This window comes from Arachis ipaensis, chromosome B03 (genome assembly GCF_000816755.2).
Source record: "Arachis ipaensis cultivar K30076 chromosome B03, Araip1.1, whole genome shotgun sequence".
NCBI lineage: Eukaryota > Viridiplantae > Streptophyta > Magnoliopsida > Fabales > Fabaceae > Arachis > Arachis ipaensis.
Window position 1 is genome coordinate 30,802,292 of NC_029787.2, and position 12,968 is coordinate 30,815,259.

Here is a 12,968-nt window from a genome sequence, read left to right on the forward strand (position 1 = left end):
CTCGTTGCTACCACAATCGAAATCTTAAACGGCTTTGAAGTTGTTTGGATTAAACCGCAATACGAGCGACTTTTTGAACCATGCAATAATGGGTTTGATTTGAGCCGCACAAAATGAGCTTTCCGATCTTGTCTCTTCTTATCTGATTTAACATTCTGTCTCAGTCATAAGTGTTGCCAATATTGCCTGGCATGTTGTGCCTAACATGATTCCACCGCCATGATCCGTGCAAAGAAATTATTTTAGAAGCTTGAGCTCTTGACCGAGCCATCAATGATGGTGCTCTCGAGCTCGGTTGCCGGGAAAGAGAGCGTTGAATCTAACGAGGTTGAGTCCAATGCTGAGCATCTCGTCTATGAAGAGAGCAGTTCTACCACTTGATTGGTAGAATGCAAAGAAATAAAGACTCTGCTCGTGTGATTTCAAAGATTATGTGTTGTTTTATATCATGAAGAATGGTTTCAATAGATTCAAGAGCATGAGATGGAAGCTTTTTTTTTTTTTCAAGATATCCGGTTTAACTTGACTTAGAACATGATAGTTTCTAATATTATCATGGATGGATATGGTTTGGATTTTTAAAAATCTAAATTGCATCCACTTTAGAACCAGTTTTGTGGTTCATAAAAACAAACTGGATCCAAATTAAAAAGGGAAACCGATTCTAAACCGGTTTGAAAAAAATAAAAGCCAGTTTCAAATCGGTTTTAATATTCAAATCCGATTTTATATACAAACCGGTTTTAAATTCGATTTTTTTAATATCCAAATTTAAAATCCTGTTTTGTTTTTTTTGGAAATCCAGTTTCAAAACCAGATTTTTTAACCTCAAGACCAGATTTTTTATCCAAAAATCCAATTTTAAAACCAGTTTTAAAAAATCTAATTTCCAAACCAGATTTTTTAACCAAAATATATTTTTGTCATTTTGAGACAAATTTTTGAATGAAAGTATAAAACTAGATGTGAATACCAAGCATACCTAGTCACAAACTTTAAGTGATAAAAAACTAGTGGTAAAAAATTAATAAACTTTTAGTATTTTGTGCACATGTTATAAAAAGTTTTACTCAAAATTGAAGTGATCTGCGTGCAAATTAACAAATAATATTACTTCAAAAATTACAGAACAAAATGAGGAAACACCCAAAATTGAAGTGATCTGTGATCCAACAATAACAAGTAGACAAAATAAGGAAACACCCAAAATAGATGACCTGAACTTTTTCCTACGCTTATAGAACAAAAAGCTGCAGAAGCATAACTCTGAAGAGGAGTTGAATTTTAACAGGGTTGAAGTTTAAAAGTTAAATCATACTCTACTATCTACCACAAGTCCACAATGATGCAATAAGCCAACATTTAGATAAACAGATTGGTGTGTTAATATTGCAATTCACATAAAAAAACAGATTCAGTGTCAATATCCTAACTCACAACTAACTTCATTATATTATAATTTGCAAATACTAGCTCACTTTCTCATGACATTATCTTGAATAAATTCAAAATAAATTCACCCAACAACATATTTAGAACCAACATTAGCATGATGAATGAACAGGAACAACAGTTAGTCAAACTAAGGGAATACCAAAAGTATTTCCAGCACCCTGATCTTCTGTATCCTTAAATGAAAATGCAAGGGTTTAAATGAGTGTTCATAGATATGATAAAATGGTCCAAATGATCATAAAAGTTTACAATATGATATCAATCAATCTTAACAGCAGATAAGAGAAACTTCCTTCTCTCGCACCATTCCTACCTCAATATTCAACACACAAACATGAAATCACTCATGTCAAATTGCCATCAATAACAAACCAAACTACCAAAGCATTCATCATGAAACGCAAAAAACTTAACAGCAAGTAAGATTCTCAATAGCAGGCCAATAACACCATACACAAATAATATGAATGAATGGATTCATCAAATAACCAAACGAATATTAGTGTTTCCTTTTTCAGAAAGAAAAATAATTGAGCTGAAAGAAGAAGGCTTTTTGCCAATTAGGTAGAAAATACTAACACCGTTTAATCTTTAGCAATTAGCACAACGAAATGAATAGAGTAACAGCTGAATCAGTGACGAGACGCTGAAGAACTGAATCGAGTAACAGTCTAACAGAGTCGCGCACTATACCTGAACGCCGGAAGGGATGGAGCTGGAGGCGAGCAGCGCTGAAATCGACGGCGACGAGAGGTAGAAGACGACGACAAGGTGATGGCAGAGCTCGCAGACGCAGAGTGGCGGACAGAGGAACTCGCAGCTTCAAGCTCCGGGAGAGGAAGGGGACGCGCCGTGGGAGATGAGGAAGGGAACGCATCGTCGCAGCTTCAAGCTTCCTGCTCCGGTGCCGGATGCGGCGGAAACAACAAACGCCGGCGACGGAGACGCAGGTTGAAGAAGGAAGAGAGCGAGATCAAGAAGGAAGAGAGCGAGAACAGAGTCTCATATCTGAAATTAGGGTTTTTTTTTTTTTTTGGATTTTAATTTGTATCTGGATCCGGATCCAGATTTAAAATTGTTTAAATGGTTTGGATTAAAAAACCAAACTATAACGACAATTGTTTGTTTTTTCTGTGATCTCTCAGTCTGCAATCCAAGCTACCCCAGGACTGAACCTCCATCATGAGAGGTGGCTACGTCCGCAGTGGACATTCACGATCACATGAACCTCATAGAGAGGAGCATGGGTTTAGGAATGCGAAGAAGGTGAGAAAAGGTGAAGGTGGACAGAGCTTTTCGGGAGAGGTTTCACTCGTTCCTAGAGAAGAAGAATGGATGATCGAAGGGGAGGAGAGAAGCCAGCAAGGAGGTCAAGCTAAGAAGTTATTTTGTTATGCCGTAAAAGGAGGAAAGACACCGGTCAGGGTGGAGGAAGGGGATGAGCTCTCGCTGTCTGAAGATGAGGAAGTCGAAATAGAAGTAATGGAGGAAGAGAGGAACATAGACAAACCAACTGAAAAGAAGCAAGGCCCAGAGATTCGGGTAGAGAAAAACTTGTTTAAATGCAAAATAGAAGGGGCTGATTTGTTGGTCCCAACCATCTTTAGGACTAACGTTAGTCCTTTAGCCTAATTTTTAATTTAAACTGTTAGATCATTTTAATATTATATCTAATGGTGTAGATTAAATATAAATTTATATATTTAATTTTATTAAATACTCCATAATATTTAATGTTTTTACAAATAAACCTTTTTATTTTTTTCTTATTATTTTTTTTGCAGATGGGTCTCTTCTTCTTCTTCTGATTTTCTTCTTCTTCTTCTTCTTATTCACCATTGCAATGAACCCTTCTTCACCACTGCAATGAACCCCGGCATTAACAGCAACTACCAGGGTCTGGATTTGTCTTCCTCTTATTATTTATTTTGCAGATGGGGTCTCTTCCTCTTCTGATTTTCTTCTTCTTCTTTCTATTCACCGTTGCAATGAACCCTTCTTCACCACTGCAATGAACCCCGGCACTAACAGCAACTACCAGGGTCTGGATCGAGACTACCCATGAACGCATGCAAGTGTCATATCCTGGATTGACATTATTCCGCATCCCTACTCACCCCGCCACTAAAATTTGTGATGTTCTTCTTGTCTGTATGGTCATCGACGTCGTGTGGTGTTTTCCGAGGAGGAGGTATTTTTCATCGAAGGTGCCTCACATACATACATACACAGAGACCCAAAAAAGAAGAAACATGGAAAAAAAAGGGAAAAAAGTGTTTGCTGAAGAGAATGGCCTCAAAGGAGACCCACGACTTCCAACCATTTGTCAAGCATCAGAGTTGTTCCTTACTTCCCCAAATAAGGTTTTCATTTTTTTTTCTTTTTTTCTTACAACGTTTTTATTTTTATATTTTTTAGAATAACATAAAAAAATATTTTATTGTAATTTCTTTAATTTTTTAACCTTCTTCAACAACAGATTTATAGCTGTGGCTGTTTGGGTTCATAAGATGCTTAGAAATCTGAAATTGATGGTGTGCCGCACAAAAGATCAATGAAAAGATATGCAGGAGACCAACTATAAGCTAATAGAATAAATCTAGCCATAGAATAAAAAAGGTCAGTAAATAATCTTGCATTTTTTTTAACGTTGTTGAAACTTATGGTTGAGCAGGACATAATTGAACTTTGTTAATTGGAGGGAGTGAGTGAAGGATTGTTGATGGTGTTTTTTTAATAGCTAATTGGTGTTAAAAATACATTCATGAAAATACTCATATCTCTTTAAAAAGAGTTACTTAATGATAATAATTGAACTTATTTAATAGGGTAAATATGTATGATGTCAATTTTTACTCAATTTAATGTCAAGTATGGCATATATTGTCCTATTTTATGCATCGAATAGCTTGTATTCACTCATAGATATTGTTTGTATGCTTGCGGAGAAAATGATTGTGAAACTAATAGGAAAAATCAAGCAAATAAAATTCTAGGAAGACTATTTATAGCTCAAAATATGTTCATCCCACATAGAAAATAATGTTAGCACTATGGTTAGGACAACAATAAAGAAAAAGTGATTTTACTAGAATTGGTTTTACTAGAATTGAGTGAGAAAATTTGTATTAAAAATTTGAATGTCTCTGGAGATAGTTGTGATAAATATAACATGTGCTTGTATAATAAGGAAACTGTCAGAGTTCTTTCTAAAGAGTTCATTAATGAGAAGAATCAAATCTCTTTATTTATGAGTGAAGGGTGTTTTCTTATATGGTAACTGGGTTGATTTTAATAGTTAATTCATGTCTTCATGAAAAGTCCTAGAAATATCCCTGATTTTTTTAAAATTTAGCTTATAAAAAATATAGAGTTGGTTTAAACATAAGAAATGGCTCAAATATGATGAAGATAACATATATTAGCTCAAATAAGTAATACACATGCATATATACATTAAGTCAAGTTATGAGCCAACTGGTTAAATCAGTATTTATTCAAATTCCACTTACTAATATATGGATCCAATTTCTTGAACTATTAATGAGTTTAGCTCAAAGGAGCTCACGGAGGCAGTTCCATTAAATTAAACTTATGAGTTAGACAAACTTGTTAGAATAAATGTGTTAAAGTAGTTTTATATTTTATAGTAGAGTAAAATATTTTTTACATATGTGAGTTAAATTTATACTTGAGATTAAAGTAGAAAAAAGAAGTTACAATATTCATAAATTTAGTGTGTTGTGTTGAATTTATACTTGAGAATTTTTTTATATATGTGATGCCTTGGTGTGAGATGGAGCAATTTATGCCAAGGAGGCATGAATTCTTTGATAATTGGAATGTCAATAAAAGCATGGAACCATGAGTTAAGCTTAGGCATTGACTCTGCATCAATAAGGTTGATGGCCACAACTTCCTCAGCTATTCCAATCTAGTATGGAAGTCAGCCATAGCAATGTCCGCAAAGCCAATGTTATCACCTCCAAAGAAGCGTTTTCCCTCAAGTCCAACTTCAAGCCTCTTCAGATTCTCTCAAGCTTCTTCTGCTGCCTTCTGTTGCTCTTCTCCTACCTTGGAAAACGCTGCCACAACCGTTGAATTTTTACTTGAAATTAAAGTAAATTTTTTTTATATATGTGATTTGAATTTATACTGCAACTTTCGTAACCACCTTTTTTTTTTTCAGTTTTCTAAATTTGAATTTTGAAATTGGACATATTAAAATTTGAAATTTAAAGTATAAAATTTAACAATTAGAGTAACGTCCAGGTATTTTAAAAAATTGAATGCTCATTAATGTGATAGCAAGTTTCTGTATTTGATATTGAATTAAATGTTTTCTGAATTAAATGTAATAAAATCTCGGGATATCTCAATTAATTTCACTCGATTTGTTTCCTGTAATTGTTCCTTTATAAAATCCATAACGGTCAGCCAGTTGTAAACCCTATTTGTTGTCAACCAACCTAACCTTGTCGGCAGTATGTTTTACAATTTCAATGGCCACTACAGAGAATGTCACTGCAGTTGCACCTGATTCGGTCTCAAATTCCAAGTAAATAAATTTACTTTTCATCAATTTCAATATTTACGTGATAGTAAATGTTTCTAATATTTGGTTGCAGGTTTGAAACTGACCCTTTTATGCGTATAAATGGTGTGGAATTTGTTGCAACAAGTGCAACCCCTACGCAAGACCCGACATCGCCGCAACTGCAGAATGTTTCTATAGATGAGTTATTTCGTGCAATTGAAGTATGTTAGCCATTAGATTATATTAATCCAATAATCCAAAGGAATAAAATCATTTAAATAAGTCTCCACTTCCGACTTGATTAGCCATTAACATAGACCTTGGTGCTGTTTATTTACAGGACTTGAGGAGAGATGTGAAGGAGCTAGGAGAGCTAAAGAAGTCTATGGAATAACTAACCAATTCTTCTGGCAACATAGAGAGATCACTCAAGGTGATGGAGTTTAAGCTGTACCATAATGAAGATAAGTGCAAAGACCATGATAAGTACAACACAAACCTACCTCCCAAAGATTCAGTCAGCAACGTTGATTTTACTCAGCAAAGTGTAGACAGGAACCCAATGATGACACCAGTCGCTAATCCACCATTGAGAAAGAGGTTGAGATGCAGCCCCGCACAACTCGACAATGATGTCACCATTGATATCTCTGATGCCGAAGATGATGTCACTATATCAGATAAGCATGAATCGGGGTTGTCTCGGGCATCACAATCTTCGGACTTGACAGCATTAAAGGAAAGTGCATTGTCAACCCTCAACTTAGAACCAAGGCTAAGTCTACAGCTTTCCTTGCCAGCAATTACTGCAGGACATTGCCGACTAAGGTAATGGAACCTTGGTTATTGAAACTTTGTCTTCAACTATTTTTTACTTGCCAGCTTAACCTCAAACCTCATTGCATTATTTTTACCTAAAAATTGGATGGATTTCATATTCTAATGGTTATTTCACAGGTTGAATCCTCATTGACTCGAGGAAAATTGCTCACCTCTCCTTCTCCTAATATGCGAGTTGCTAAGATGACAAAGACAGGGGATGCCACATTATTTTCTGTTCCACGTCGACTTCCTGCTCAATCTGCTGGTGTGCCTTGCCTCCAAGGTGAGAGGTCACTGCCACAAGGCTCTAACTCTAACCAAATGGAGAAATCACGTTACTATAATGCAATTATTAAGGTGACAATCATTGATTACTGGTTTTGAATGGTCATAATATGCCACTTTGACTTAATAAACCCTAAAATGAAGAAGTCTCCTTTTTTTAGGCTTTTAGGTGCAAATTCAGACCATGTGCTAAAATGCAGCTAAAGTCTGTTCAACTTGAAGGATTAGCATATGCATTTTGTGCAAGCATTGAAGATCCAAGGTGAGTTCCCCTTTTTCAGCTCACACTTGTAGGATTAGTGTTGTTGAACTATCTTATATGAAACATCTGAATTTCAGTGAGACCATGATTAATGTGGATGACACGATAGTAACTAGGGAAGAACTTGCTTGTCTAGCTCCCGAAAGACCAATCTCAGACAAGGTACCTACACGGCTACACAAGCTGTTTTTTGCATGTATTTTTTTTTTGTTGTTGGCTATGAATATTTGTCTCCAACCATAAATTGCTTTACTCTCATTTGTAGATAATCAAGCTTGTGGTAATGAAGGCCACATGGGACCAAGCAAATAAGACTTTTTGGATGCTTCCGCCATCTTTTGCGGTAAATATCATGTTAACTTATATCACTTTTCTTTGAATTATGCGTAATTCATTAGAATGAGATCTCTTTAATCCTTTTAGGTGGAACATTTTATGGGACATTCACTGGATAAAATGATTGCTACCTATATATATCGCTTTATGCCTGTCGCACCGGATCTTAAATTTGTGAGTGCATGTGAATTCTTTAATGGATTAATTTATGCAAAACCTCATTAAATCTAAATTTACGAGTTTAATGTGAAATGACCCACACTTAACTATCCGCTGCTCTGTAGATTTATGTGCCAATTAAGGAAGAAGGTGACCACTGGTATCTTATGGTCATTAGCTTATTGGATGGAAAATTATATCAGTTTGATTCTAATCTAAATGACGATCAAGTTGAGCCAAGACAAGAAATTATGAAATCCTTGGTGATGTGTCCTTAATCCATTTCTTTATACACATGTAAAATAATACATGAACCTTAACAGTCTTGTCATGAATATAATTTTCAGGCTTTAAAATTATCAGATATGGTAACTTTTGGTCATTACCTAAAAGGTGACATTCCTGAAAGAAAAGATTTCATGAACTTTGATGTGAAAGAGGCTAGGGGGTGCCCAAATGTCCTCAAAGGTACACATAATTGCAATGAATCTTTTATATTCATCTTTAATTAAAGCGATCTTTTATTGACACTAACTATTTAATATTGCCACTAAACTTTTAGTCGCGACTCTGGTCTCTGAGTTCTTCAATGGTTGTCTATGAGAGAGAAGTTTAATCCCACAGTGTCGGGCATTGTAAGTTAGCCAAAGACATATTGATTAATTATATGCATGCTGAGCATATTATTTAACTGATCAATCCATATTTGCAGCTAAATGAGCAATATATCCGTACATCCGTTGTGGTAGATCTTTTGTTGGGGGTGTTCAATGACCGCAAATACGAGTTTCAGAAGAAGAGCAATGAGTTCTGGGCTACGCTTTAGCGTGAACAGCATGGAGAGCAACATTTTTGCATATTCAGTTATTATTTTCAAAATTTGCTTTAATCCTCAATTGTGAACGAGATTAGTGACATTTATAATTTATTTGTTGAATTATTATTTTAAAGGAGAAAGTTTGTCTGGTCTGAATTTTGTTACATTATTATATTCATAATAAATACAAAGATCAATAATATTTTGCTATTTTTATTTTAGGAGTTTGTTGGAACGTTATGCTCACCTATATTCATCATGTGTTCTTTGTCATTCTAAATTGAAAATGATTAGTTAAAGATTCACACATGATTTTTTTTATTCCAGGTTCAGAACATGTCTCAACAAATACATAACCACACTATCATGCCATAGAAAGGATGCCTTTCATGCATCAAGCTTATATTCCCCCGAAATCTTGGTCTAACTTTTACTGCAACCATACATTAAATATAATCTATCTACTTTCATGCACATATTCCTCAATAAAATTCATACAAAAGCTAAGAAGAATAGAGAGTAATGTCAGTATACAAAAGCGCAAGCAACAACCTTTCTGAAGGGTCCTCAAACCGTATTGAACCTTCTTCACAATTAACCCAACTGCACTTCTTTTACAATCTTTCACGCTTTAACTAATCATAATAAGACTCTTCTTGCTGAGTTCTGCATCTTACAATTACAGGATCACAAAACTGTCTCTTGTAAGCCATAACTCAAAATGTACTCATTATTGTAAATATACCAATCTTGTCTCAAATCTCACTTTTTTCATAGCAATTAACCAAATAACACCAAGTTCATCATGAAAATTCATACACAAAGTTCAATTACTCAAGTTTTATTCAAATATCACATAGTAATAATTTATATTACTACATCGAGAACTCTTCACTAAGTTCCATGTCGGCACTTGCATCAGAATCTCCTGCCCAAAACTCTTGTTCTTCATAATCTTCTTCAAGATCAGATGCCCAAAATCCTTGCAATATCAAATAAAATATTGATCAATTTCCACTCTTATTAATGAAAATTATATAACTAATATGTTGTGGTACCTAAATCATTAAAGCAAATATTACCATTTCTGCATCTGCATCTAAACCTTCCTCAACATGGTTCCTATTTATACCATAAGAAGTTGCATTGGTCTGCTGCTGAATGTCCTTTGCCAATGGACAAGATTTTTTATTGTGCCCTTCCATGCGACAAATACTACATCGTTGTGGTTTTCGTTTTACCTTCTCACCAGGACGACACTTGGACCTACAATTTTGTGGATTCTTAGGAAAAATACCATCTGAATCATCAGCTTCAGCACCAACTTGCTTTTCTTGTTCATCTTCAATCTTGAAATCTTCGATTAGGCTTATAACAGTATCTCGAACAAGGTGGAATCTCTCCTGCCTTCGACTAGCGACATAGGACAACTGCCGACACCAATCCACCAAGCATCCATATTGACTCAATATTATAGACTCCCAAGTAATGCCACTTGAATCGAAAGTGCTTGTCTTGGCATTCTTCGACCATCTTGTCAACACAAGAGACTTTGGCAGCTCAAGGATGTTAAGAAACACCAGCACACAAACTATATGCTCACACAAAATTCCAAAAGAATCCATCCTTAAGCATGAACAATTAAATTTCGTCCTTTCATTATCTACAGACACCTCCCATGAACTATTTAGACTTCCATATTTAGATATTGTATAAAGTACAAATGAATCAAATGCCACATCTTGCACAACCTTCATTCTTGCAGCCCTAACAAGCATGCCTCAAAATATAAAAAATATCTCTCGTGTATAGAAATTTGATGCAGACCTTTCCAGAGGTTCTAATGCTGTTTTAAGTACCGGAAGACCAGATATGGAAACATAGTCAGCTTCAACCTCCTTATATCTTAGGTAGGTAAGACACCGCTTAAAATGCTTTATGAAATCAACCAAATTGTATTGATATTTAACATATTTTTCAATAATAGAGTGCAAACCTTTGCATCGAGAAGTTGTCCTAAATCCTGCAAAAAACTTGCCTCGAATATGTGCAGTGGCCCACATATGCCTTTTCTCGTACATGTCAATAATCCAATTCTTTTCAGCTACACCAAACTCCTCAACCATTCCAAACCACTTCTGCTCAAATACACTAATTTCATAATCTCCTAGCATGCACTTCTTAAACATAGATGTAAATTTTGGGTTTCCAACATTACTTGTGGCGTTCCGAATGAGGTGCCAAGCACATAATCTATGATGGGCATTTGGGAATACCGTCTAAATTGCAAACCTCATTGATGGAGCACCATCTGTAATCACAGATACAGGTGCTTTTCCCTTCATGGCTGCCAATAATTGCTGTAATAACCACACGTAGACCTCCTTACTCTCATCGATAACTAGAGCACTTCCAAATACCACTGTTTGGTTGTGATGATTCACACCGGAAAACACTACTACCGGACACAAGTACTTGTTCTTCTTGTATGTCGCATCAAAGGCAAGCACATCTCCAAATACTTTATAATCTAATTGGCTTATTCCATCACACCAAAATAAAGCTCGCAATACCCCTTTAGCATCAACTATGTGCTCATAATAGAGGTTTGTATCTTCAGCTTTCTGGTTTTTGAGGTATCGCAATGCCGCTCTAGCATCACCCAGGACATGACGCCTTCGCCTAGCAATCTCATTATACATATCCCTTAAGGTATAATTAACATTTTCATAACCACCTGCTTGATTAGCTAACATAGCATATATATGGGGTGTGCTAATGCCTGCATCCTTCATGTTGTTCATTTGACTAGCATCAGCTTCTGCCATTTTTCTATGTGTAGGAAGGAAACCAACTAACCTAGGATCAAGGCAATCATGATTGTGCGATTCAACAAACAAAGCCACATGCCATCTTCCAGTGTAAGCCACAAAACAAACTACAAACCTAGCCAAGCAACCACAACGAGTCTCAGATTTTGGCTCCCTTTTTCTGTTTTCCATATTATAATATTTCTCTGGTCTAAATCCCTCACGAGAGCACACAAACAATTGCTTCACATATTCTCCTTTGCTATTTTTCCAAGTCTTACTTTTTCTAGCACCAAAACCAACAGATTTTGCATAATGGTTATAGAAATCAAATGCTATCTAAAGATTAGAAAAATGAAAACATTCCATCTCATGAGCACCTATGTTCAGAAAATCAACCATGGCAATATTTTCAATATCTTCTATTCGATATAATTCATCCACCTCATGTGAAAAATCGTTCCCATCAAACATTGCTTGAAATTCTTGTTCCCCTAAATCCTCAGAATTCATAGCTTCCTGCTCAATTTTATCTTGATACATTCCTTGAAATTTCTCTGTATCATCTAACTCTTCTATCATCTCATCAAAGAAGACTCTTTCTTCCATTTTATCATCCACTTCAAGATCCTACTTAGCAATTTTATTTGCAACCGGAAAAACATAAAACAAATAGTATTCTAATAAATCAAAGTGCAGAGACCACTAACATGAAAATAATAGCACTGTTCTGGTTCTATATTTTTTTTAACTTATTAAATTCTAAAATAAGTAAATAGAAGAAAGCGTTGAAAATGTAGAAAACAATCTCCCTTATGCTATCAAACTCAATATCGATTAAACAAACAAAAGGAAGAAAAAACATCAATGGCCAAGCAGGAAATATCGACAACTATGTACAAGAAACGGATTTAAATTTATGAAAAAATGAACAGGGAACCATTAATGTGGAAGGAAGAAGAAATTATGTGATAAAATACAATATTCATGCAATAGAGAGGACTTACCGGTGGTCGCACTTCTCTTGTGCCACTGTCAAAACTGCCATTGCTGCCTCCATTATCAGGTGCGTTCTCCATATGAACCCTAAGAAGTTTCAGATTTTCTAGTGTTTTGTTAAATTAGTCATTAATATAATTTTAATTGGTCCAATAAAAAAATAGGGATATAATGGTAAATGATTAATATTGGGTTATTCTTGTAATAAATAAGAGATATAGTACTAATGTTATAATAATTGACTAAGAGTGTTTTTACAAAAAAAAATATATAATTGTGTTAGACAAACATTAGGAGGGACCAACGTAAATGCCACCCAAAATAGAAAGTAGAAACCATGTTGTTTAGGTATGTGTCCAGCGTGGTATTCAGCATTTAATTCGCTAATTCGATATTAGAAAGGGTGAGATTAATATGATATTTCGAACTAAATTTCGGAGATTAGTATAAATAATTTTAAATTTAAATGATTAAAATAATAAAATT

At 35.0% G+C, this 12,968-nt stretch overlaps 2 protein-coding genes and 1 long non-coding RNA gene across 4 annotated transcripts; 2 read left to right on the forward strand and 1 right to left on the reverse strand.

Moving 5' to 3' along the window:
- Positions 3,222–4,590, forward strand: LOC110270084. Its single transcript, XR_002359124.1, has 2 exons — positions 3,222–3,818; positions 3,935–4,590. It is a non-coding gene; the product is annotated as an uncharacterized LOC110270084 (long non-coding RNA).
- Positions 5,629–8,818, forward strand: LOC107634364. The gene is made up of 11 exons (XM_016337881.2): positions 5,629–6,213; positions 6,333–6,820; positions 6,950–7,171; positions 7,261–7,361; positions 7,439–7,523; positions 7,627–7,704; positions 7,785–7,871; positions 7,982–8,119; positions 8,204–8,324; positions 8,419–8,491; positions 8,569–8,818. The coding sequence occupies exons 3-10, from the start codon at positions 7,001–7,003 to the stop codon at positions 8,457–8,459; spliced, it is 822 nt and encodes a 273-aa protein (XP_016193367.2). The 5' UTR covers positions 5,629–6,213; positions 6,333–6,820; positions 6,950–7,000; the 3' UTR covers positions 8,460–8,491; positions 8,569–8,818.
- On the reverse strand, positions 9,187–12,599 carry LOC107632921 (protein FAR1-RELATED SEQUENCE 5-like). Of its 2 annotated transcripts, none has more exons than XR_002359125.1 (2): positions 12,491–12,599; positions 9,187–9,655 (listed from the first exon to the last, which is right to left on the reverse strand). XR_002359125.1 is itself a non-coding variant. In XM_021118629.1 (2 exons), exon 2 carries the CDS (start codon positions 11,673–11,675, stop codon positions 10,953–10,955), a length of 723 nt encoding a protein of 240 aa, XP_020974288.1. In that variant the 5' UTR covers positions 11,676–12,113; positions 12,491–12,599; the 3' UTR covers positions 9,713–10,952. The 2 variants fall into 2 exon arrangements, 1 of the variants encoding a protein (XP_020974288.1); XM_021118629.1 differs by lacking the exon at positions 9,187–9,655 and adding an exon at positions 9,713–12,113.

Excerpts from the sequence above, each read along its gene's own strand:
- LOC107634364 (XM_016337881.2), top strand. The coding sequence starts at position 7,001 with ATGCGAGTTGCTAAGATGACAAAGACAGGGGATGCCACATTATTTTCT. Across the intron at positions 7,172-7,260 it reads ACTATAATGCAATTATTAAG|GCTTTTAGGTGCAAATTCAG; the intron begins GTGACAATCATT and ends TCCTTTTTTTAG. Across the intron at positions 7,705-7,784 it reads TGCTTCCGCCATCTTTTGCG|GTGGAACATTTTATGGGACA; the intron begins GTAAATATCATG and ends TAATCCTTTTAG.
- LOC107632921 (XM_021118629.1), bottom strand. The coding sequence starts at position 11,675 with ATGGAAAACAGAAAAAGGGAGCCAAAATCTGAGACTCGTTGTGGTTGC.